General features: G+C 36.7%; 1 protein-coding gene and 1 long non-coding RNA gene across 3 annotated transcripts in view; one reads left to right on the top strand and one right to left on the bottom strand.

Annotated features, from left to right (window-relative positions):
- Positions 1-13,924, bottom strand: part of NECTIN3 (nectin cell adhesion molecule 3) — a 64,703-nt gene extending 50,779 nt beyond the window's left edge. For both annotated transcript variants that reach the window (XM_034413223.2, XM_034413213.2), the window contains exon 1: positions 13,675-13,924. In XM_034413223.2, coding sequence (XP_034269114.1) covers positions 13,675-13,840 — 166 coding nt within the window. In that variant the 5' untranslated portion in view covers positions 13,841-13,924. The remainder of the gene's footprint in view (positions 1-13,674) is intronic.
- A 109-nt stretch (positions 13,925-14,033) lies between these two features.
- LOC148113327 (uncharacterized) lies at positions 14,034-23,617 on the top strand. The gene is made up of 3 exons (XR_015734426.1): positions 14,034-14,962; positions 18,015-18,239; positions 23,256-23,617. It is a non-coding gene; the product is annotated as an uncharacterized LOC148113327 (long non-coding RNA).
- The last annotated feature ends 3,448 nt before the right edge of the window (positions 23,618-27,065 follow it).

The following is a 27,065-nucleotide window of genomic DNA, read 5'->3' as shown; positions in this document are numbered from 1 at the left end:
CACACTTGATCATCTTATTAACTTGCATGTTAACTTCAAATTATCTTGCAATCTTAAAGTACTTCTCCATAACATTCAAGGCAGCAAATCACATTTCCCCCCCAGAAATGACCTTAATGCTAATTCCTGACAGCCAGCTATTAAATATGCATTACTTCAGAGTGGAGCAGCACTCATGCATGCTTGTATCTAGTAACATGAAATGTGATGACAACAGCAACATTAGTTGTTGCCTTATTCTATTCAGACCACAGACAATATAGTAGAAGTAAGAAGCGAGTGTGACAGCTCTTTGGATTGAATCACTGTTAAGGTACATAGTGCTACTGGATCTTGTGTCTGGGACTAGTCAGAAATTATACAGTGTGATCTCATCTAATCTCTTGCTCAGAGTAATAGTATTCATTTTATGTATTCAATTCATGCTTATACATATATATTATCTAATATTTAACAAATAAATAAATATTTTTTTAAAAATGTTGAAATTACACCTGCAGGTGGGACAAATGGCATGAGGTATCTCCAGTTACCGAAGGGGGATGGTGTGGGAAATATTTCAGAAAAAAACCTTTCATAGTTTTCCAGAGAGTAAAAGAAAAGGAGGGGAGAACTTGGAAGATACTGTTAATGTAACCTACCAATCGAAGTAGTACTTCTGGTTGTGCTTCGTCTCTGGACTACCTCACAGGGCTAATTTTAGTAAGTAAAAAAAATCTACTACAGCATCTCTGGTAGACGGCCATTCAGTTCTTATTTTAAAAACTCCATGGAGAAAGAATTCACCACTTTCCTAGGAAGTCTGATAAATGAGAGGAATCTGGCCTTTTCTTGATCTGAAATCGCAATGTTTTTGCCCTGCATATCTGACTGAAGGAGAACACCATTTGTTTACTGAAAGTTATAGATAACAGAATGTTATAGTTAATAGGAAGCCCCAAAAGACTGGAAACTAGTAACTTCCACCATGCAAAATAGCCGATTATCTAAAGTTACTCTGTGATTGCTACTGGGTATTATTTGAATAATTGTATCCAGAATCTCCTATATTTTTTACTATGAGCTGCTGTTTTGTTACTTTGGAGTCTTTCTTTGGTTTAGACCACACATTATTTTGCTCTTAGTTGGTAACACCAGTTTGCTAGTGCAGAAGGTACTTTATGTATTTTTTTTATTCTGTCCTTCTTTTATAAGTAACTCAAGACCACAAACATACATAATATTCCTTCCTCCTCCTTTTTCCCCTCCAACAGCCCTATGAGGTGGGTTGGGTTGAGTGAGTGACTGGCCAAGGCCACCCAACCAGCTTTCATGACTAAGGGGGGACTAGAACCAGTCTCCTGATTTCTAAGACAGCACCTTAACCACTACACCAAACTAGCTCCTTAAGTTATAAAATTATTGGTGCTGTACAAATGTGGCAGCATTCCTGATATTGAAAATGTTCCCAATATAGACTTTGTTTTAGCAACCAGCAATTCTATTACTGAACAATTTAATTTTAAACAAAACATATGACTGCAATGGACTTACTCCACTTCCCATTTGTTAACCAAGTCATCATATGACCATGACTTGTGATTTTAGTGCCAGCTTCTCCGTTGATTCTGCTTGTCAGAAGCCAGCCACGAAGCTCTCAAATGGCAATCAACTGACTATGGGATGCTGCAATATTCATAACCATCTGCTGGTTGTGAAGTACTCAAATCTTGATCAGCCTAAACATTCTAAATTACATTTAATTCTGGAGCAAGTAATTTATTAAACGTAAACAGATAAAGATGTACTGAACAGAATAAAAATTAACTTTGTCATTGCTCAGCTAACAGACTCAGACACAATTAGGCAACTTGACATGTGGAGAAACAGTATTTTCCCATATTCTGTCTCAAGATTAATTTGTTCAACTGATCTTCAAGAACTACTTTCACAACTAATAGGCATAATCCTAATATACATTAATAAACTATTCAATGTGTATGGCCACCCACGTCATCTAAAAGATTCTGGGTGGCTCATGACAGTTAAACCAACAATCCAATAAAAACAAACTAAAAATTAATATACAACATAAAATGTCAATAACCAGTTTAAAACAAAAATAACCACTGTAAAAGTCAACAACCATTACTGGTCCCCCAAGCACAGTGGCAGAGCCATGTCTTCATGACATTGCTAAATGCTGATAGGGTAAGGGCCAATCTAATTTCTGGGGAGATGACCCATATTTTTTAGGGTGGGCCTAAAGGGAAGCTTTATGGTTAATTGTGATCTTTCTGGGAATGTTATCCCCCCCCCTTCTCTCTCTCTCTCTCGACCAGGGTGGATAAAAATCAATGATTTTTTAAAAAAAAATAAACAAAAATCAGATTTTTTTTATTTAAATTGGATTTTTTAATTTAAATCAGATTTTTTTTTAATTTTTATCAAATTTATTTTAATAAAAAACTTTTGGGGTAAAAATCTATCGTAAGATAGTTTTCTATTTAAGATACATAAAAATTTAGTTTATTCAGCATGAAATGGAGCTTAGTTATGTAGCATGAGGCTATATATTCTGCAACACTGGGACTATCGGTGAGTCAACAGTGGGTCAAAGGAGTAGCAGAGATGACAGTTGCTCTTTAAAAATTATGATTTAAATCGAGTTGATTTAAATCAAGCCTTTTTACTAGTGATTTAAATCAACACGATTTAAATCAAATCCACCCTGCTCATGACAAAAGGTTATGTAGAGATTAGGACTGGTCTCATCACTATGCTGGCTCATTTTCAACTTTATATTCTAGAGAAAAAGTGGAAGTCCTGAATTCATGAGAATTAATTCATTAAAAACCATTGGACCTGCATGATGGAAATATAAAATTATGGAGGCAATTAAATAATAGACTACAACTCTTAAATTTTCTTCTACAAAAGTCAGCAAACAGAAATAGAACTGTGGCAAAAGAAAGCAAAGTCGGTACCAATAGCAATAGATGCAATCCCATAAAATCCCATAACTCCAGGGGGAGAGCCTTCTCTGTGGGGGCACCCGCCATCTGGAACGAGCTCCCCCCGGAGATACGGAGGATCCCGGATCTGCGCACTTTAATGGCCGTGCCATTAAAACATTTCTATTCCAGCAGGCCGGCCTGGCCTAACCTCTCTTTTAAATTGTTTTTAAAAATTTTAAAATTTTAAATTTGTCTTATGAATTTGAGGTGTTTTAAATTCGTTTTCCGGGCCAATTATTTAATTGTATTTTAATGGTTTTTTAACATTTGTACTATATGTATTTTATTTGGCTGTTCACCGCCCTGAATCCTTCGGGAGTAGGGCGGTATACAAATTCAATAAATAATAATAAATAATAATAATAATATCTGGAACACCACTTGAACACCATTGGCATTGATAAAATAACTGTCAGTCAATAACAAGAGACAGCTTTATTGGAACAGTTAACATCCATAATGATGTTTTAACACCGTCAAAAACAGCATCTGTCTATTCCAGGTACTTGGGTTAGGCTCAATTGGTGGAAAAAAATGGCAAATCCAGTAAACACCTGCCTAAATGTACAACTAACCATAATATGCCACTCAACTTATTTAATGATCTCAAAGCATTCTCTCCTTCTATTTCCTAGGTTGGAATGCCCTCTTGCGGCCAGAAGTGTCTCCTTTAATCAATTCAATGCCTTCTCCTTCTGCAGACTCTTTTCCAATCTGATTACTTTTGGTATATCATATTTTGACTAAACAAAGGAAGAACAAACAAACCAGTCATCTTCAAGAAAAATAGTTTATTTACTTCCTTCTTTACATCAGTATTGTGATCATCAATGAATGGCAGATGACTGATGTTCCTAAGGAGACTGGGGCACCTCTACAATATTACTTCAAGTCTGGCAATATTTCCATCTAGCCAAATGCAAAGTGATCATCTGATCTTGCTTAATTAAGCAAGTTCCTAATAATGAGCATTTAAAGTGTGCTTTCAGATATATTGATGGTTAGGAATTCTGCTGTCAGATATAAGAAGCCTATTGTTCCTCATATAGGAAGGTGTCCACAATTGCCATGACTCCCCCCCCCCATCAACTTTCACTAGGCCAATAACAATGGCTACCAAGAGAAGACTGAAAATAGTTCCTAATTGTGTACATTCACAATTGTGTGAATAATTCTTTAAAATGAAAATTACAGCTGATTTAAAATATAGCTAACAGATTATTGCTATGAATTAGGTCAATGATTTCTTAAACTGATATGCATACAGTAGATGAGATTTTAAAAACCTTGATCAAACACATTCTTCTTGGAAAAAGTGGTTTCCCCTCACCACAATAAGACTCAGGCTTTTTGATGAATTTGTTGATTGGAACTTATGACATAAAAGATTGATAAGAGAGAACCAGATTATAACACTACAAAAAATGTAGTTCTCCCAGTAACAAATTTAAGGATCTCAAACACTCCTTTCCCAGGCAGCAGCACCTCCCATCTACTCTTCTTTTTCTACAGAATCAGCTATATGTAACACTTTCTACAGAGGAATGTGGATATAATTTTGAAGAAGACATAAAATAATGTTAGGTGAAAATAAGAGAAACTCAGTCCTGAGAAAGGAGAAGGCATTCATTACTTTGAAAGATATTCAAAATAATGAATTTAAACAATGAATGCATAAAATAAAATAATACTTTGTATAGGTTTCATATAAGGGAGGCTCAGTAAAAATTGGTTAAATTCTATTATTAAAACCTACAACAATAAAACAACATTCCCATATCCCTTGTATTGTCTGTTTTCTAACCTAGCCCATCTTGAAGATCTGATACTTTCTTATAACTATAGCAATCATAAAATTCTCTCCTTGGGAAGCAAAATTATTTCTTTTTTCTCCGTTATAGATATATAATGAAATCATGTATATTTCAGATCCTTATTTTTTAATTAATTCTTCTGTTTTAATAGGACTGTTTTTCCCACCAATTTAGATACTGCTCAGTCTGAATTTAATATATAATTTTAGAATGATTTATTATGCTATACACATTAGTAAGACAGGCAGCAGAAATAAAACAAGGCAAGAATAATGTACTCTGATCATAGCAAACACTGTATTCATTCACTACACTGATGACTGCTACCTATACACAGAAAAAAAATTCTCCAAAATAATCTTCACAGAACATTTCAAATTACATTCTGTAGTACCTATTTATGGTAAGCCATACATCAACTTGAAGATAACAAAATAACGTTAATAATAAAAGTCTTCCATTACAGGCTAATGGACATGGCATTTTAAAGCAAGATGTCACTGTGGAGACGTACTTTCAAGTAGAGAAACTAATCTCCACGCCTAGTATGTTTTCCACCTGATTTTTTTTCTTCAAAATATAGCTCTTTGCATTCACACTCATTTTTTCTTTGCCTTTGTCATGGGACACTACCAATATGATAGGAGTAACTATCTCCAAATGCCAGTTGGAAAAGAAAACAAGAAATGAATGATGAGATGGTTCTGTTATTGTTGAAATGGCAAGAAAACTGGCTATCTAAAGGGTGGGTGGGAGGAATGGCTGGTGGGGAAAATGCTACAACAGATGCAAGTTGGAAATAGTGAAGATACCAAAATATGAAAAATAGAAGTAGCAAGAACATGCCCAACAAAACCAAATGCTCCCTCTCAGGTAGCATAGAATCTTAATGGCAATTTTTAAAAAGGTTTTTAATACTCATTTCTGAAAACAGCTTCATAAGAGATTAAACAGAAAACTGCAATAGGGGATGAGTATCACATCCAGTTTGCAGAATCTTTGAGGTATATAGTGTTGAGCCAAGCCTTAAAAGAGGGGAGACTGATGGATACTGAAGAAAACAAAACAAATTTCTATTGTCAAATGCTTCTCAGTTATGCTCTAGGAATAAAATTGACCTTCAAGTGCATAATATATCAGATTTTGTGAAGAATGAAAATTGACATTGTTTATATAAGAACCAATAGATAGAATGCAATTAAAACATACAGAATGGTGTCCTGAATACATGTTTGAAGATTTAAGTCACAGATCTGCTACATGAAATGTTAAGATTGCAAAAAAGGTTTGAAGAATAAGGTTTGCTCAGAAAACATTCTATTAAGACATTGCAGTGTCCAGACATACAATTTTTAAAACTGAACAAGATGCTGAAAGCTAGTATTCTGAATAAGTATTATTCACTTAATTGGTCTTGATTAAAGAATTCCTAATAAAATTCAAGTCAGGTAGCACAGAAAGCCTATTGAATTTCATTCAAAACATTAACAATAGTTGTTTCAAAATTATTTTATATCTAGTAATTTTGCAAATATAGATAATCCTCGAGTAACGTCCACAATTGAGCTCATAATTTATAGTTGCTAAATTAAACATTTCAGTGAGTTTGCCCCATTTTATGACTTTGAACGTTCATTAAATGAACTGTTGTTAAGTCGAGGACTACCTGTACAATATTAGAACAAATGTATTAATGTTTCCAAAAGGGACACGGTGGCTCAGTGGCTAAGACTCTGAGCTTGTTGATTGAAAGGTCGGCAGTTCGAATCCCTAGTGCCGCATAACGGGGTAAGCTCCCGTTACTTGTCCCAGCTTCTGCCAACCTAGCAGTTCAAAAGGACGTAAAAAATGCAAGTAGAAAAATAGGGACCACCTTTGATGGGAAGGTAACAGCGTCCTGTGCGCCTTTGGTGTTTAGTCATGCCAGCCACATGACCACGGAAATGACTTTGGACAGCGCTGGCTCTTTGGCTTTGAAACAGATATGAGCATCGCCCCCTAGAGTCGGGAACAATTAGCACATATGTGCGAGGGGAACCTTTACCTTTATTAATGTTTCCATTTTATAATAATATTTACATGTATAATTATTTACAAGATAGTTGAACATTTTTCATTCATCAAGATTTGGAGCTGTTTGCCTAAAGTCATTTATTAGACATGTGGGACAAAACCTAAATCGTAGATTTGCTGTTTCCCAGATTACTTCTTTACGTTTAATTTTGTATTAACATAAACCTTAATGAATCAGTACTTTTTTCTTAAAAATGGACAGTTTTATTGCTAGCATTTCACTAAATAATGGCTTCCCAGCATTTCAAATTTAAGACAAAAAGTGTATGCGTCTAACTCCTTAAAGCAGATGTATCTTGTTTGGGATGCAGTTGGTATCAAATAACTAAAAGAAATACACATTTACTATAAGGAATTGCAGAAAAGTTTCCCTCTGCATTATAGCAACATGGTTTGAAGCATCTTTTAGTTTTTGAATGTGATATACAGCATACAGAACATTATCTATACAAGTCAGGGTGGATAAAAATCAATGATTTTTTTAAAAAAATCAAAAAAATCAGATTTTTTTTTATTTAAATTGGATTTTTTTGATTTTTATCGAATTTATTTTAATAAAAAACTTTTGGGGTAAAAATCTATCGTAAGATAGTTTTCTATTTAAGATACATAAATAATTTAGTTTATTCAACATGAAATGGAGCTTAGTTATGTAGCATGAGGCTGTATATTCTGCAACACTGGGACTATCGGTGAGTCAACAGTGGGTCAAAGGAGTAGCAGAGATGACAGCTGCTCTTTAAAAATTATGATTTAAATCGAGTTGATTTAAATCAAGCCTTTTTACTAGTGATTTAAATCATGATTTAAATTGTGATTTAAATCAACTCGATTTAAATCACATCCACCCTGATACAAGTACTCAACTTAAAACCATTGTTTAGCAACCATTCAAAGTTACAATAGCACCAAAAAAGTGTTTACTCGCACTTACCACCTTTGTATCCCCATGGTCCTGTGATCAAAATTCAGGTGCTTGGCAATTAACATGTATTTACGACAGTTGAAGCGTCCCAGGGTCATGTGATTGCCATTCTGCAAACTTCACAGGGGGGGTTCGACAAGCAAAATCAATGGGAGAAACCCAATTAGCTTAATGACCATGTGATTTGCTTAGCAAATGCAGTGATTTGCATTCAGTGATCAGCAAAATGGTTGTAAAATCAGGTACAATTGTGGTCTTAAGGATTACCTGCAAATAAACCATTCTTTTTTATGCCACTGCAAAAGACTTGAGTTTTTATTTACATATACGAAGTATTACAGACACTGTAATACTGTAATAGAAGGAGGTTAGTTCCAAAAATCTTTACTCAGAAAATATAGAAAGATATGCAAACAGATACATGCACTTTCTCAAATATGAAGTGTGTATGATTCCATGCAATTCAAGATATAATTAGACTGATCATGACCACCATCTTCTGATAATGGTAAAGGAGTCCTGGTGGATTTTACTCCGCTAGTCATTGCCAACTACAGGAACGGGTGCTCATCTCCGTTTTGGGGGCCATTAAGCCAGTGCTGTCCAAAGATATTTCCACAGTAATGTGGTCAGCAAGACATCATGGAACACTCTTCCATTCCCACCGAAGTGGTACCTATTTATCTATTTGCATGCTTTTGAACTTCCAATTTCTATCCTTCCTCCAATACTAAACTCACATTTGGAGGTTGGAGCATTTATTTTTCATTTGCATTACCTCGTTGTATTGATATTCAGACTTAGCTACTACATTTCACTAATGGCAATTTTAATGATATTGTTCACATAACTGGAAACTTGCTCCTGAACATAGATGGACTTTCAGACTGCATAATCATACTGTTTTTTCCTTCAGTATAAAAGAAACATTCAAAGAAAATGAAAAAAGTTACAAAATAATGCAATGAAGATTATGAGGAGCCTGGAAGCACAACTTTGCAAAGAATGAGAAAATTGGTATATTTGACCTTGAGAAAAGGATACATGTATTTAAAAGGAGATAGTATGCCATAGATGAAGGTTTGTTCCTTGTCATCTTCACAAGCACAATATAGAATAATGGTCTTGAATTACAGGAAGGCAGACATCAACTGAATATTAGGAAAGATTTCTTAATGATAAATACATAACTAATTACATAAGAGTTAATTCTTCTATTCTTTCCTGGTCACATTAAAGTATCACCTGTTGGGAGTACTTTAGATTGGATCCCTGCATGTAAAAGAAGATCTGATACAATAGATTGCATGGTCTCTTCGAACTTTATGATTGTACATATATTTATTTTCAGATGTTTATCTGTAAACATAGTGTAACCTCACTATGGCATTCAAACTCACCTTGAAGTCAGCTTGAATATTCTGCTGATAAATGGGTGGGATTTAAACCGAAATTCTAGTAATTGTGAATACCTCCACTTCAGGTTTTATCCCTATACATTATTTTTTTGAAAAAATAGGAGTACAATCTGATAAGTATGGACCTTTAACTATTCCATTTCCAATGAATTCACTCCATTCCCATGCATTCAACTCACATCTCACCTCCTGACACAACTAATTCTCACTTCTATATAGGAAATTGGGCAAAAGTTTTTATTCAGACTTTTTAGCTTCTTTCAACGAACATCCTGTGAAACGGAATATGTGCTAACCATTAACTTTATGCCAGAATTTCAAATCTTAAAAAGTTCTCCAATCACTTTCTCATCTTTTGAAATCTTTCTAACAAAGTATACAAATTTACTTTTTCTATGGTAGATTTTCACAATGTATGCATAATTACAATAATTATTTTAATTTGCTTTGTAAAGAACAAGTATGTCAGTCTTTGTACATTTTCAAATCCATATTCTTTACTGAACCAATATTTGTTGTATAACAGGTTGGATTTTCAGTTAGCATAAAAATTCAGACAAAAATTCTCACACATCCACATCCTCAACCAACATATCTCTAACATTATAACAAGCATTCTTATATGTGTATCTATACATATATTAAATGATTAAGACATTATGGGTTGTTTACTCTTGTTCATTGTTGAGCCTTTAACATAGCTTTCTATTTATTCTCAAGCATACTCTATTTTCATTATATGCTCTTATCACATTCAGCAAAAAACCTGCATTATCACCTTTGCACAAAACATAATTCTATCCATTCATTTTGATTTCTCTAAATCAAACATGGTATACATTTTCTATAAAGTATATACACAGATTGTCAAGTATTTCAATTGGAATAGAAGTTCAACTGCAATTTAACTTGACTATTTCAGAGGAGGAGCAATGACTTATATAAATAGTAGTGTTTAATACCCTAATTGCATGTAACTATTAAAGTATGCATGTGAATAAAGGTCAGTTATCCCAATGCAACAAATTCTTACCTTTTGGCATATTTACTGCTTTCTGGAATTATCCAGGAGCCAAGAAGTCCAATAATCAGACACCTGTCACAATTCCTGGTAGTGCCTAAATTCCCTTACATTATGAGGCATCGTATAAACTGTGAAGTACAGATATTACTTCCAGCTTAGATGACACAGCAGTAGGAGAAAGGGCTGCATAATCACCTGTCCTATGGATAGCATGACATCCTAAAGAACTTACTCTAGGTTTATTCAAATCTAATGGTAAAGAAGCATACATAATGCTCACACATTCCAACTTAATCCTTGCTAGACAAATCACTTTATATAAATTTCATTTTGAGTAGAAATTCTGCAACAAATTTAGCTCAAAATTCTTGGTGGCATGAAAATTTTGTTTTAGTTGATAAAATAATTAGCATAACATCATTTGGAGTTCAACAAGTGTTTTGATCCAGTCTCATATAACTCTTGTAGAAAAAAACATGAATAGAGCTGAGAAATAAGTTGGCTTCATACTTTTTCAAACTAAGCTCAGTAAGAGAGAATGTGAATTCATAAATAGTTTTCTATGGTGAATAGCTATAAGATAGTTATAATATGCACTTATAAACGAAGTACAACTGACTGCCAATTTACTGTTTGTATTATAAAGCTTACTAGAATAAAGCAAAAAGCTAAAAAAAATAATCATTTCCAGAAACTGAGGCAAATTTTAGGACTATTGAAAAGGCAACAGACCTCTCACTAGATAGCCTTCAAACAGGTTTGAAACATTTAATAAAATCTAATAACAATACTGAACGTTGAAAGACATCTCATGTTCTGAAGAAAACTACAAAATAAAGGATATATATAGGAACTGTGGGAATAGCTATTCATTACAAACACAATGTTAAGGATATCCTTGCTTTCCTACAAGCCATATTTTTCTCAACAAATTTAGATGTCAAACGTAACTCCTATAACTTGTCAACATTTTAAAATTTTATCCAAATGTGTTTTAAATTAAGTTCTACTGAATTCATTCTGCTTCTAAAGGTATGCCAGCAAAATGGAGGTGGCATTAACTTTTTAAATCACACACTGAGTTCAGTGGTATTGATCTCTGCGTACACAAAATAACAAGCCATGAAATGGATTAAAACCTGTTTGAGTATAGCATGCAAAGGCACAGTAAATTAAGTTTTCTTTATGTTGTGTTAAATATAACAATTTCCCCTATGTTCAAATGATTTAAATTCAAGAAAAGCTTTCTTATGCTCTCATGCATTGTGAATTTGTATACAATGACAATTTTCTAAGGATGCATTAGAGTTTGATCCTTCTTCCGTCTTCACCCTTTCCCAATACCAAATCATCCTGTCAAACTTCAACATATTTTAACTAGTAAAACTTACTCTTGGAAAAACTCAAGAGCCATAATAAGCAAGCTATGATTAACACCACCACCCCCAGATTAGCTTTCTATCATATACAGGACTATTTTATTTCCATTCAAAATCTGTGTTTCAGATCACAAGTCACAATCATTATTACAGTAGTAAAGCATTATGTGAAATCAGTATGCCCACTCTTCTCACCTTTCAAACTAGAAGGATGCAGCCATTTAACTCTTGTGGTAGGTAGTCTTCTGTATACCCAGGTTTACCCAAAATATTTCACCATGGGATATTTTATCCCCCTTTTCATATCACAACTCCATGGCAGAGCAGAACTAACACAAACAACTAAGAACTATCCTTTGTCCTTCATATTCCAGCTACAAATGGCTAGAAAATTAGTTTGCAATGCCATTCTTGCTCGCCCTGAAACAAACTCAGCAGTATTTACTTTTGATTAAGCTCCCAGAAGATCAGATAAGACAGCATTAGTCCTGCACAAGTTCAATAATCTTTACATGCTGTTTTCTGCAATCACTTCACACAAATCCACCTTTAATCCTTCCAAAGTAGATTTATGGTGTTTATGTTTATTGTTTAGCCAGGTCTTCACTTCTCTTTTGAGTTCACGGAACTACCAATACCTGCCTTTCCGCCCTCTAACTGGTATCGCTGATTTTTTTAAAAAAATAATAATCTAAGGAGTAGACTCAAGACTTAAAAAAAGATTCTGAAATAGAGAACTCGAAAGTCCTACACAGCCGCGCTCACTTCAGCACCTGCTAATAAACGTCAAAGTAGTTATTTGCCAATCCTAATCAGTTAGTGGAGGTTCCCCCCTCCCCCCACCCGTCTCCCGCCCAATCCCGAGAAAGGTAGGGAATCCGGAATGGAATGTATTGAAAAGGGCGGAGTCCAACTATTTAATGACACCCGCCTGTCCTCCACCCCCTCCCCACCCCTCAATTAGAGGTAACTCCCTCATCAGCCGAGACGGCGAGGGGGAGGCAGCAAACGCAGCTTCCAGCCAGCCCTGCCCCGTCACGGTCCTCCCAGAATGCTGGACGTGTAACGGTCTCGGCGGCGGCGACGGCGGCGGCTCCAAGTAGTGACAAGTGGAATCCCTACAAGCTCTTAACTCCCAGCAACAGCGCCGACAACAAACCATAACAAGGCAGCGGGACACCACACTTCGTGTGTCCCTTTCTCTCCCCCCCCCCATCCCCACACGCCCGCACGGAGGCGCGCTTCTTTATAGAAACGCAAAAGCCTGAGGCAGAGACGAACACGTTTCTAAAAGAATGAATTGCAGGCTTCGACGCTCTCGTCAGCTCGCCGCCGGAAAGAGACGCCTACCGGGAGGGAGAGAGAGACGCTCAAGGCGCGACGGTCACCAATGTTTATTATTCCCAATAGCTCGGATCCCAGTTAGTCCGCTGCAAACGATGCAACACACGTTAACCAAGTTTCGCAGCTGAGGGTGGGAGCCCCGCGAACGAGAAATGCCCAGCATGGCACTCTTTTTTTTCCTCTCACGCACCCCATTTTTCCCTACCTGGTTTCTCCGCCCCCTCCTCCCCGCCTTCCTTCCGTCCCCGCTGGATTGGGGGTCTCTCTCCGCCTGCACTCGCGAATGCCACGGCCGGTCCCGTAGCCCAGAAGCGGCCGCTCCACCCGAGCCCCCCTATCACCTCTCCGCCGCTGCATTTATACATGTGGGTGAAATATTAACGCCTTCAGGAACGAAAGGCGGCGGTGTTTGGGGTGTGTGTGTGTGTGTGTGTGTTAGCGCTGTTCTTTACGGCCCCTTTCCTAAGAAGTGAGGCATTTACTTCTCGCCTCACCGCCGCCGCCGCCCCCTTTCCCGACCGAAACTTCGCTGGCGGAGCGGCCAAAGAAAAGTTTCCCCGAAGTCCCCGCCCGCCACTCCGCTCCCAACACAGCCCCCTTCGAGCTCCACGCTGGGACGGACTCTGGGAGGAAACTGGTTTGGTCCGGCGAACCGCCGCCGCCCCCTTCCCGGAAAAAAAAAAAGTTTCTGCACTACTCACCGCAGCAGACGCGGGAGAGGAGCAAACCCAACGATAGCAAGCCGGGTAAGGCAGGCATGGTTCTGCGGCGGCAGCAGCAACAATGCCGGGCCGATGGGGAAGAAGAAGAAGAAGAGGAGGCTAACTCGCGGCCGGGTGGAACGGCCGTCTCTATGGACCCGGCCATGCTGGAGGCTAGGAGCTACTCCCAACCGCCGCCGCTACGACTCCCAAGCGCTCCCGCTACAGCCTCCTTCTCCTCTTCCCTGCGCCGGGTCCGTGTGTCACTGTGAGGGAAGGCACCGCCCCCGCCGCCCCTCCCTCCAAAGGAACGGGACACACCACCTCGCCTGCCAGAGGAGGGGGGAGGAAAGGCGGACTTTCCCCCATGCCCGCTGAGCCGCGGCGCCCGAAGCTGCTCCCTTCTTGAAGGCCATTCCCTAAGGAGCTGTCCCCAGTCTGGATGACGTAGGACCTCCTGGGAAGCTAGACATCTCGGAGATGTCACAATGTCCTCTTCGTCCCCTCATAAATGTTATTGGTACGTTCCATTCCTTCCCCCTACTCACTTGTACCAACCCAAAGTGGGGGGGGGGGAGAGAGGGTGGAATCATTGCTTTTCTTTTCTCTCGCTTTTTTGCTTCATCCACATTTTTTCCTTTCTCCGTAGAGTATTTCTGTGCGTTCTTTGTTTCTAACCGGTGATATAGTTCTTGGCCATAATTTCCTCCTTCCATCTTTTTCTTTACTTCCCAGTCCTTATTTTTTTTCCCCCATCCTCTTCATTTACTCTTGGCATTGTTACTGCAAATCTCTCACGATGCTGGAAAACTTGGCTTGCTGACAAATGCCTTTGCTAGCTCACTCTTTCGCTTTACCCCTGGGATAATTGTGTTCTCCGACCAGCTAAAACAGCCGTGAACAGAGTACTACAAACACACATCAAGAAGGAGAAAGGAAAGGAAGACCGGGGTTTTTTCTCTCTGTCTCGATGCAAACCATCATCAGCTTTCCCACCCCAAACCCAGCAATTCCTCGCCACCAGTACCATGTAGCCGTGACCCGACTTCCCATATTTGCCTGCGCCAGGAGTGGTTCACCACGCTAACGCCAGTGGGATCCCTTCCCGCCCCATCCCGTCGCTTCATGGGGACGATTTTGCACGAACCTGGCGAGAATTGTTTTTAACTGGAGTTTTTACATTGTTGCCTTTGTGGCTGATAATGGACAACAAACTGGAGGAGACGGGAAGGAAATAGTCTGGCTGACAAAGTTAGGATGAGGCACTCTATTATTACCGAATAATTAAGTATGTTGTTATCTGCCAAGTTAATTGCCAGTGAAGTAGATCACGTTCTGTGTTAGTAATTTTGCAGTTTTATATCCATTCAACAGAAGCAAGTAGAAATAGGAGAGGAGGGGGAAAAAAGGAGACAGTGACAATGCAAACTTTAGAAGAGCCTTTATTTTCGAGGGATGAGGGTGGATTTGTTTTCCTTGCTTACCTATCTGCAACAACTGTCCTTTTTTGGGGTCAGTTTTGGTGGTGGTGTTGTGGATACTTGCTTTGTACTGGTAAGGTAGCCCCAAAGCTCATTTTGCACAGTCCATTAAAGTCGTGAGATGGTGAGCTGTTGCACTGTAAAAAGAGATTAGAATTGGCAGGAGTGAAAAGCAGCATATCATGTTCCCAATCCTCTTAGCCAATCAGATCTCTTTAGAAATAATGGGGTTTGGAAATGAGGAGATGATGGAAGAATGTTTATGAACATGTCATGTGTGTGGCTTTGAGAAATTGGCACATACTGAGACCCTGATTCTGTGATACTTAGTCCTTCCAGAGAGATCTTTTGGACTGTAATGATTTGTTCTTTATTTTGCACCTTTTGAAAAGAATAATCATGGAGCACAGTTAATGGTGGCCTTATTTTGAATATGAATATGAATACATGTAGAAGGAATTCTGCATGTAGAAAGATTCAAATCCAATGGTTCATATCATACATTGCATTGTTTTATTTATCACAGTATGTACTAATTAAAAGTATATATTTAGTTTCACTATGCTAAATTAACATAAGTTGTCAAATTTGAAAGAAAAATGACCAAGTTTTGAATTTTGTGTGGAGGTATCTTAATGCTGTGGTTTTACATACGTGGCTTAAATAGGTATAGAAGTATTTCTTTTGAAACTTGAGCCTTCAAACATTTCACCACATGTTGAAAAGCACTTTCTTAATAAACATCTCAAGTGTAGAATAGAGCCAGTATGGTGTATTGGTTAAGGTGCTGGCCTGGGAACTGGTACACTGTGAGTTCCAGTCCTGTTTTAGGCATGAAAGATGGCTAGGTGACTTTGTGCTAGTCTCTTTCAGCCCAACTCACCTCATAGAGTGGTAGTTGTGAAGAAAGTAGAAGAAAGGAGTAAAGCACTGTGAATGGTATATATGTCTTAAGTGTTATTGCTATTGCTATTTGGTATGTTAGTTACTTTGAGTTATTTATAGACAATAATAAAGGCAGGATAAAAATCAAATAAATAAATACACCAAATATATTTTCAAAACTGGAACCTATTTTTTGGTAAGATAACCAGGTATTATAGTTGAAGTGTTAAATAGTCAATATTTAATGGTTTGGACAGGCAGTGGAGAGATAGGGGATATTGTTTTTATAACCTGCTTTTATTTTTCCTAGAGGTTAATTGCTATCCCTATTAGAAACAAGATTAAACTGGGTATATTTGATGCTGCAAGGGTTGGATTTTATATGTGTATGTTTCTTTCTGTGTTATGCATGCAAATTTTCACTTGGAGCTGTGAGCAGCCCAAGGCAGGGAAGCCCCTAACAGAAACAATTTAATCCAAATTGCATCAATTCCTTCTGTTTACTTGGAACATGCTGTGCTTGAAGGACAAAAGTGTGCAGAGTGAAAAGTAAAATCTGTAGTGTGAAGTGCAAAAGAGATTCCTAGTATCACCATTGAAATAATAGACTGTGATTGCTGTAAATTGGAATATTATGCAGCTACTAGCTTTTTTAAGTTCAGGATTCCTTCCGGAATTTCATATTAAAAATCCAATAACTCTGTTTATAATCTAATTTCATATCTTATAAAGTGATCTCATACCCTTTCTTTTGATAAGACTGTTATTGAAATAATGAATATATTAGGATTATTCCTAGTTCAGATTTATGATTGATACTGCATGTTTGTGCTGTCAACACTGAGTAAATGTGCTTATTTCTGGCCAAGGTCTCAGTTTTTCTTCCTAGTATGCTATTTTGTAGGAGAAAAAGAGGATATTATTTTATAGAAAAGTATTATAATAAGAGGTTTTTCATCTGCATACTGGAGCTGTATGGAGTTGTTCCTTCATTCTTCTAAGGAATCCTGATTTATTTAGATGTGTTTTAAAATGTATTTATTTTAAGTTGTAAGCTGGCACAACTGAAAATCTCTGGACACATGCCAGTATTCTAGTACATCACAAAGTAATATTCTCTAAAACATTCATATGGGGAAAATAATCTTAAATTTTATAAAGTGTTTTATATGTACATAGATCAACATGAACAGGTTTAATTCTGCAGTGCTTGTGAATTTAAGTAGTGGATAAATTCTAGTGATCAGCTAAATTTATTTCTAATAATGGTTTGCTTATCAAAATCCAGTTACGTATTAAAGATATTTGCTAACTAACAGTACAGAGCAATTTAGGAGATTAGGAAAACTATTACAAGGCATGTTAGTAGAGATACTTTCTGTCTTCACAATTGCTTTAATCTACAAATTATTCACAGCCTAGCTAGCCAAACTTTTTGTGGTTTTGCACTATACCATTTTTTTGGAGAAGTGAGTCTGCTGTAGGAAGAATATTTATGCAAAGCTTTTTTAGGGATTAAAGTCTTTATGTGTTTTCACATATCAAAATAGTAAGAAAATATGCCACCAGTTTTGAACCATCTTATTAAATGATAAGGTCTGAGAGGAGTGTGACAGGTGAAAAAAAACTACTAGAACATTAGCTATATCATCAGATCAAGTAATATAGGTAAAACTTATCACAGTGGAAGAGTAGACACTTTACTCTGTAAAATCATGCTGTGATATCAATGACAAATATGTTGTAGTGATAGGATTTATCTCACTGAAGAGATGTCAGAGTTTCTTGTGTTGACATTAATACAAGATATCATAACAAAAGGTCTACTGAGAGATTAATAGAGGAGTTCTATTCTGATTGTACAATCCTAGTCATGTTTCTTTGGAAGAAAGTACCATTGATTGCATTAACACAACATACTTAACTCAGGCATTCATTTACCTATCCATAATTCCTTGCTATTGGATCCAACAGCTTGTTTGGAGATTCTAATGGGAACACAGCTATTGTATATTGTTGACAAAGCTTGGTACACTCTTTCTGGGATGGTCATCCACTGACGCACATGGATGCACATGGACCAATGGTGGAGGAAAGGGTTCCTGTCTAGCTAACTGGATCAGTCATATCAGTCCTTTTGATCAATGGAATGAGAGGTGACGCAGCCAGATGGCCCTCACATCCATGGTGAAAAACCTGGTAAGAATTTGGCTATTCATTTAATGCAAAAAAAAACATAGGGCAATTCCAATTATTAGAGATGAAAAGGATGAAATATATAAAACTTCAATGCATCTAAACTGTCACTTTTTAAATTTTATTCAGAATTCTATAGCAAATCAGAGAATGTATCGAATGTAGATATAAAAGATTGTTTAAATAAAGTTAATCTATTCCAGTTATATGATACATAAAACTTAACTTGCTTCTCTCTTTGAGGTAGATAAATAATATACAAATAATTTTTAAAATGGCAAGTGGTGAAATACCAGGATTAGATGGATTCGCCATTGAGCGGTATAAAACATTTATAAACTTCTTGGTGCCTCAACATTGTCAACTGTATGATGAAATATTTGATAAGGGAATTTTATCAGTGGCATTTAATTTATATTATAGTTATATCAAAAGCAGGTAAAAACCAGACTCTGTGTACTAATTAACGTCCATAACTCAGTTGAACACAAAATGTTTTCCAGTTGACATTCATATATTCATTTCCAAACCTTATACTACTGTTCCAGTGTTGATGCAAATAATAGATGTTTTTAGCGAAAAAGCAAGATATTCTATTAACAAGTCCAAATTGGGAATTAGAAATTGATCCCAATCAATGAAAAAATTGATTATATATCCATTTAAGGAATATCATTTCTAGATGGATGGATGGATGGATGGAGAGAAGGACTCAGTTCTAGAGATCTGAACAGGTAACATTTCAGGAGCTAGCATTTTGTGACTTTAGGTTTCTGACCTTCTTTAGTTGAGTTCCTGCCAGTTCTTTTTTCTTTGGTCTGCCTGCAAATTATCTAAAGAAAAACTTGCCACCATCCCCACCCCACCCGCTCAAATTGGTCTGTTTCAATAAATCCCTTTGTGAACAGAGACTGGCAGTCTCTACATAATACAAAGTAAAACACAATATATCTGTGCAAATTTCAAGTGCAGTTATTTACAGATTCAAAATAAGAAAATAGTGAATATGGCAAGTGAATTTTAAACACCATTCTAGTTGATTTTTTTTTTAAAAAAGTAAATTAATAAAGCCCCAAACATTAGGTTTATTATTATCCAGATGAACACAGTTCCACAGAGGAACAAATACTAGTTCTTCTATCTCTAATATTGTGATTGCTGTTCTGCCTACTTTTAATAGCCATGGGCTCCTCTAAGCAGATGTCTGATCATTTGAACGTGAAGATAATTCACACTTATAAAGCACAGTAGGGCTATAAAAGATCTCTAAACACTTCCAGCTACCCATTTCCAGTATGGAAAATATTGTTAAGAAATGGAAGTTACATGACATTATTGAAATCAAAGCAGGAACTGGAAGACTAAGAAAGATTTTCCTAGAATTTCTGAAAATTGGCCAGATCTGCAAGCCTCCCTCCCCCAAAGATAACTAGAAACCAGCTTCTGAAAAGTTTAGCTGACGCTGTTGTGGTTGTCGACAGTCCACATGCAGCATTGCTCATACAAGAGAAAATTGTCAGAAGGGCATTTTTTTTCTATGACCTCATCACAAAAGACATCATCTAAACTATGCAAAATAAAACCTTGATAAGCCTGAAATATTTTGGAACAAAGTGTTTCATTTTGATGAAACAAAAAGTGAACTTTTTTAGCCACAACCATGCAAAATAAAATTGGAGAAAAAAGGGTGAAAACTTCAGGAAAAGAACACCTTGCCAGGCATTAAGGACAGCTTGTGTTGTTGTGAGTTGTGGGGCAGCCTGGGGCAAGAAAATAATGAGCTAGTGGAAGAAATAATAATGTTGAGGTTGTGTCCTGATTCTTCAAAGTACAACTTCGGCTTTCATAGATTGCCATAGGAAAAGCCTGTGCCTGCAACCATTGCCTATACAATTCTGATCTTTGTAGGTATCAGTTCCACTCAGCTTGGTATGACTCATCTTTATAACTACCTTGTTCTGTACTAAGGATATAGTGACATGGTTTAACACTCATAGACCCCTAATACTGGTTCTCTCTCATTCTGTCCATATTGAGAGTTCAATATCTACCCTAATTTTGTGCACAGTAGAGGTTTGGGGTTTCAGGTCTCTTAATTCCTCAACCATCCTGAACTTTAGTTAGATGCACATTGAAAATCAACAGATATGAAGGGCATCAAGCCAATGAGGCCATGTTCTCTAGGTGGATCAGAAAAGAATCATTTTCTGTGCTTTGGCCAGAATATCTCTGTTCATGGAAATATATTTATTTATATATAAGACTTAGCTGCCCAGCAAGACACAAAATTCTGGGCAGTTAACAACAACAACAACAGCCCCACTCAATACCTTTGCCAGATCCAATCCTAATACTTGGCAGAACAGCCAGGTCTTTATATTTTTAGAATAGAATAGAATAACAAAGTTGGAAAGGACCTTGGAGGTCTTCTAGTCCAACCCCCTGTCCAGGCAGGAAACCCTACACCACTTTTCTACCAGTCTGAAAGATGGGAGGCCTGCCTGATGCCAGAGAGAAGGATATTTCATGGAACAGGGCTGCTATGGAAAAGGCACACTTCCTATGTCCCACTAGATCAGTGGTTCTCAACCTTCCTAATGCCGCGACCCTTTAATACAGTTCCTCATGTTGTGGTGACCCCCAATCATAAAATTATTCCTAAAACCATTGAAAATATGTGTTTTCCGATGGTCTTAGGCAAACCCTATGAAAGGGTCATTCGACCCCCAAAGGGGTCACGACCCACAGGTTGAGAACCACTAGCAACAGTTAAGGGAATTGATGAGATATTCAGGTCTAGATGAGATATCAACGGGTGAAATGCTCCCGGTTCGGACCGGATTGCCCGATCCGGTAGGGATGGCAGCGGGTAGTTCGGAGAACTGGTAGCAAAAATTCCTGCGCCTCCCCCCCCCATTCCCAGCTGAGCCGCACGATCATCAGAGGCTGTTTTTTTTACTTTTAAAAGCATATTTTCTACAACCTCTTTGGCCAAAAAAATGCTTTTAAAAGTTAAAAAAAAAGCCTCTGATGATTGCGCGGCTCAGATGGGATCGTCAGAGGCTTGCTTTTAAAAGCATATTTTCTACAACCTCTTCAGCTGAAGAGCTTGTAGAAAAAAATGCTTTTTTTAAGAAAAAAAAAGTTGGCCACGCCCACCCAGTCACATTACCACCACCACCACCAAACCTCGCGCACAGAACTGGTAGTAACAAATTTTAGATTTCACCCCTGGATACCAACCTTTGTCCTAGGCCTGATTGTGGTAGATCTATAGAAGGAATTGATAGAAGAGGCTAGGGCCCAATTAATAATGTAAAAAGAGTTTCTGAATAGTAAAAGCTCTGGATAATCTGGTAAATTGGAAAAGATGTGTCCAATAGATCTTGCATGCCCACGAATGTGAGTCTGTTTTTTATTCTAAATTTGGTAGAAAAACCTCTTACAAAACCCAATTCCTTCTAGAATATGACAGCAGTATATCCATTTCATGAATATGAATTTTGATTATATAGTTATATAGCTTCCTGGGTTTCTCATCATATTTGAAATTGCAGCCTGATGATCAGTACTGAAAAAATATATTGATGAAAAAAATATTGATATGATCAAACTTGCCAATCATTTCTCTAGAGCCACGGTTTTGAATAAAACAAATGCAGAGTTGGATTCCAGTCCTTTAACTGCAAAGGGTTTTCCCCAAAAGTCTACTATTGCAATTATAGACTAAAAAAAGAATCACTATTATGTGCATGACACTAGTGTTCCCCTGCTGCTACTGATTATGGAGTCTGAGTAACTCCTCTTACAAATTACCATAGGCATTTTCTCTATGTTTTAAACTTCTATTAAAAAGCCCCAATTGCCTTGGTGCACAATCATTAAAACATAGAAATATCTAATAAGGCAAGTATAATAGTAATTGGGCTTTCACAGGAACAGCTGCTTCACAGAGATTAGCTTAGGAAGGGGTCATTTTATGTTAGATATTGATATTACAGCAGTGAAAGGAATGTATGTAAAATACATTATTTCAATTCAAAGCTAGATATTTTCACATATTGCATTGAATGAAATTAGTTGGTAGAAGCTGGTTCCTGTTTACATCTACTGGTCTCTTTGCCTCCAGCTATTCCTATAGGTAAGTGGTCTGCCACTTTTCTGAACCTAGTCCCTCAACACACATTGGATTACAACTTCCATTCATCCCAATAACTTTCATCATCCCAAATCTTCCTTCCTTCCTTCGTTCCTTCCTTCCTAATCTATAAGAATGTATCTATTGAAGGAAGACATTTGGAAAGCTCCACAGTTTTTCTACTGTTTTGTTTTTTTATTGCTGTCCTATTCATCAAAAGCAAATATATAATTACATTCTAACTTATTAAATTGCTAAATTCCTCAGCAGTGAAATTATTCACTATGCAAGGTCCTTCCATTTGAGAAGTACTCCAGCAGTTGATTAATCTGAGTAATATGTCGTGAGCCAGGGAAACATGTATTCTTTGACTGGGTATGCATCACCCTTCCTCTTTTCCCTCTCATATTCACTAGCCAGAGGCTGGCTAGTCAAATCATATTTCCTTCCACATACAGAAACATACTGTAAATGCTTGCTTGGACTTGAAGTGACCACTGCTGCTGAGGGTTTCTAATGACAAGGCAGCTACTGGGCCGGATGGCAGCATGTTCCATTCAATTCCTTGGTTTCATGAGTATTGAACTATTATGGTTGTGAACCTGGACAGGAGTCTGATTGTTGTTGTACTGTATATTGACCAATAGCAGTGCTATTTAGTTCCATCTGTTGTCCAGATCATGGTTGTATTGTTGTCTCTTACATTTTCTGTTTACTGATACTGTGCTATAAGTGAATTAATGACCCCTTTTTCCATCATGCCACCATACTTCTCTACTTCATCAAGAGTTGCTGGCGATGTCAAAGTTTTTAAAATGCATTGGACAAAAAATGCAACATGCATATCTAAAGCTAAAGAAAGGACAAATTATATCTTCTAGGAAGATAGATGATGTGTCTTCATTTCATGGATATTGGAAGAAACCTATTGAATGTTGAAGAAACAAAAAGGCTGCATTTTATACTAAGGTATTTTCCTTTTCCTTTCGATTCTTTTCTTATTTATGGCTTTGCTGAAGCATCTCTAGCCTCAGGATATATGTTGTGTTCCATGATTGGAACAGGTAGTGATGGGGCTAGTCACCAAGTAGTAGTTCTACTGGTATTGCATTGTTGAGTTCAATACAAGATGCATCTAAGTCACATCTTTATAAATGGAAGAGAAAGCTAAAAATCTCCCTGTTACTCCTTGCTGAGACCTTATTGCCGTGTACTTAAAATTCTTGAATTGGAACCTGCTCTGCACCTCACTGCTAGAAATAAATTTCTATATTGCCTTAAAATTCAGCATCACCACAGATCAAACAATACAAGCTTTAAACTTTCCTTAGCACCTACAATGAGTACAAGGGAAAGGCAACTATGTATAATTGAAGAAAATTTGTTAAGAAAACGGATCTAAGGTAGCCTTCCTCAACCTGAGTATCCTAGAAACCCTTACAGTTCTTGGTGGTTCCGTCTACAAATACTAGTATTTATAAAGTTAATGCATTTGAAGGATGTCAGGTTGAAGGGTACCAGAAAACTATCTAAGGTAGCCTCGATGAGATGGGCAGTCTAGATGTTAAATAATACATACATACATACGTATGTACGTACGTACGTACGTACATACAGATGTACACCAAATTATATGATGCTTCTATTATTGGCAGAGAAACTGAGGCAGAAAACAAAATGTTGAAAACATTCAAACAGGATTCTTATGGTTTTTTCCTCCCCAAAAACAAAGGAACTACAGTTTCCCATTTTTTAATTCTCTGAATATGCTTTTGCTTTTTATCCCCCAAAATAACATTTTTCCAAATCCTTAAATTCTTATTTAAAGCTTCTTTTGTGAGAAGGAAACTCATCCAGTGAATGCAATAAAAGCCTACCATTCCAAAGGGTCTTAGTATGTCAAATGCAGGAAGAAAAAAAAAAGAATTTTGGTTAAGGAATGAGATCAATCACACTTTTTGTCCATAAAGGCTGCATTATGATTGTGATCTTAGATGAAATCCCTTCACTCCCAGCTGTTTAATTCATAAGTCAACTGCAAAAGCTATACTGAGTTGCAAAAACTCTACTCAACTGCAAAAAAAAAATATTATTGCAGTCTACACATGAGGAATGGCTGTCAGAAGGGCACTTGGGCAATGTCACAATCTCTTTCCTCGAGAGAGATTTTACTGATCACATTCCAGCATTCTGCTGTGATCTCTGCTGTAAACATTGTTCTGCTCAGACAGGGACTTCTAGCTCACCATGGTCTCACTGGACTTCCATTATCATGAATAGTATGAGTTGAATTTTAATTTATTACAAAGATTAGTCAATGAGTGGTATAAAGCATAACTAATGTAAGCAGTGTCTTTGACAATACATATTTTGTAAAAAAAAAAAAAAAGTTCGCTTTAATTGCCCATTATCCACACACACACACACACACACACACACATATACCGGGTTTCCCCTGTCTTATATTTTTTTTAAACCCTGAAATAAGCGCTTGGCCTTATTGCCATGCACTCAAAAGCCTGATTAGGCCCAATCATCCCCTGGGCCTATTATCAGGGGATGTCTTATTTTGGGGGAAACAGTGTGTGTGTGTGTGTGTGTGTGTGTGTGTGTGTGTGTGTGTGTGTGTGTGTGTGTACAGCTTCTGTAAGACAAATTGTGTGTGTGTATGTGTGTGTCTTACAGAAACTGAATGAAAGAATATGTTAGGAATAGTTGATATTAATGAACTTGCCCCAAGCAAAGTAAAGATGATAAAGTCGTTCCACAGAAAATGTTCTTTCTAATACAGTTCAAAGGTTTTCGATAAGCATTGAATTAAACCTTTAAACTCCTTGGAATGAGGTGTGGTTTTCTGTTCAGCTTATCTTTTCTTATCTTTGCTAGATTTTTTTCTTACTTTCAGTTTTACCTTCTATGCCTTTTTCTATATTCTATATTCTATATTCTCTGACCTAATGTAAAATGCAGCCAGACATATTGCCAAAGCATGGTTAATCTGTGATATATGGCCATGTTCTTCCATACTGCTTTTTTTTATGGCCACAGGAAATTCCTTTGACCATTATTGCAAAGTTTGCAATACCCATAGAGTTTTAAAGAAACTTACATTTAGTTAAAAGAAGAGAGCACAAAACTGAACTGAACGGTTAATATCATAGAAGACAGAAATAAAACTCTCTTGATAAATTAGAGAAATGGGCTGAAATAATAGTATTAAATTTAAAAGAACTCAAATTTAAAAGTTCCTCACCCAGAATGCACAAATCAAATGTAAAGGCAGTTCAGCATTTATGATTAAAAAATAGAAGTTATAAAAAGGGTCTTGTACAGTAGCTGCTTGCACATTGAATATGAATCTGTAGTATGACGTAGCTGGGAAAAAAACAAATGCGATTTTAAGCTGAATCACTGAAGTATTGATTCCAACCATAGCAAATAATGTAGATCAACTTCTTGGAATTCTGGAAGCCTTTTAACACCCATGTACTGGTCAGAACAACTGGATGTACTATGTTTTGATCACTTTGAACATTGCAAAGAGGTAGAGATGTCAAGTCCCTAACTTCGACGCATGCCTCTTGTGATTGGCTTGTATATATGGGAGTTAGTGGAAAATTAAAGTTTCCATAAGTGGTTAGTCCTACCACAGTATCCCAGGCAAAAGGGTAATGCAGCAGGAATAGGAAGGAGATTAGTAAGAAAACTTTTTACTAATCATAAAATAGAAAGAAGATTGAAGAATTATTTTGGACTAACACATGATTTTTCACAGAAAGAATATAAGTAATTAAACTGTATATTAAGTGCTTAGATATGGTATTATTTCACTTTAAAACTTTATCAAAAACAAATTGTATATTATAAAATTAAGATTGCAAAATGATACCCTTGATGTTTTTAGTAATTTGAGAAGAAACACATTGTTCATCCACTGGCATATTACATTTTTAAATACCGGTATGTTTTTATGCTGTCATCTTTGGCTCTTCCAAATAAGGATATAGATGTTGTCTAGTCCAAGGTATCTAAGAAGATTGTGAATTTAAAATATTAATTCAGAGTTTGAAAATATATGTTCGTTTCTTTTCAAATAGATCTGCCCTATTAACTATAGAATGACAGTGAATCACTTCATTGTAAAGTTGCAGAGACCTATTTATAGTGATTTTATGAGTTATTGTTGATAGATCTTTTATGTTCCTGGCTTTGAATAAGGTCATAATTGGCACTTAAGTATTTGAACTTTGATACAGGTTTGTTATATTTTTCTTATTATCAGGATTTACTAGGAACACAATGTGTAGAATAGTTTTCGTGTGAGTATGAATGTAAGCCTCCCAATTCTAATTCAATCATTGGATTTTTATGAATTATCAATAATATTTATTTGTGTAGGATTGTTTGTTTTATAAATTTTATTATTTATTTATTTATATTTTTGCACGCCTAACTTTAATGTGCTTTAGACAGTGTTTAAAACTAGACAAAAAATTAAAACAACTAAAAAATTAAACCAAACAGGCAGCGAAGGCTAAAATAATCTAATAGACAGCAAAATCAACAAAAGAAAGCAGGGTGATTAAACAAATAACAAACCTCAACACCTGAGACCAAAGCCACTGGGGCTAGGAGACAGGATGACATCCTTATCACTCTATGCCCTTGATGGCCATAGGTGACATGCAGAG

This window comes from Pantherophis guttatus, chromosome 5, assembly GCF_059756535.1.
Source record: "Pantherophis guttatus breed Tessera chromosome 5, ASM5975653v1, whole genome shotgun sequence".
Lineage (NCBI taxonomy): Eukaryota > Metazoa > Chordata > Lepidosauria > Squamata > Colubridae > Pantherophis > Pantherophis guttatus.
Note: the sequence above shows the minus strand (reverse complement) of the source record. Positions and strands in the feature narration are given on the sequence as shown.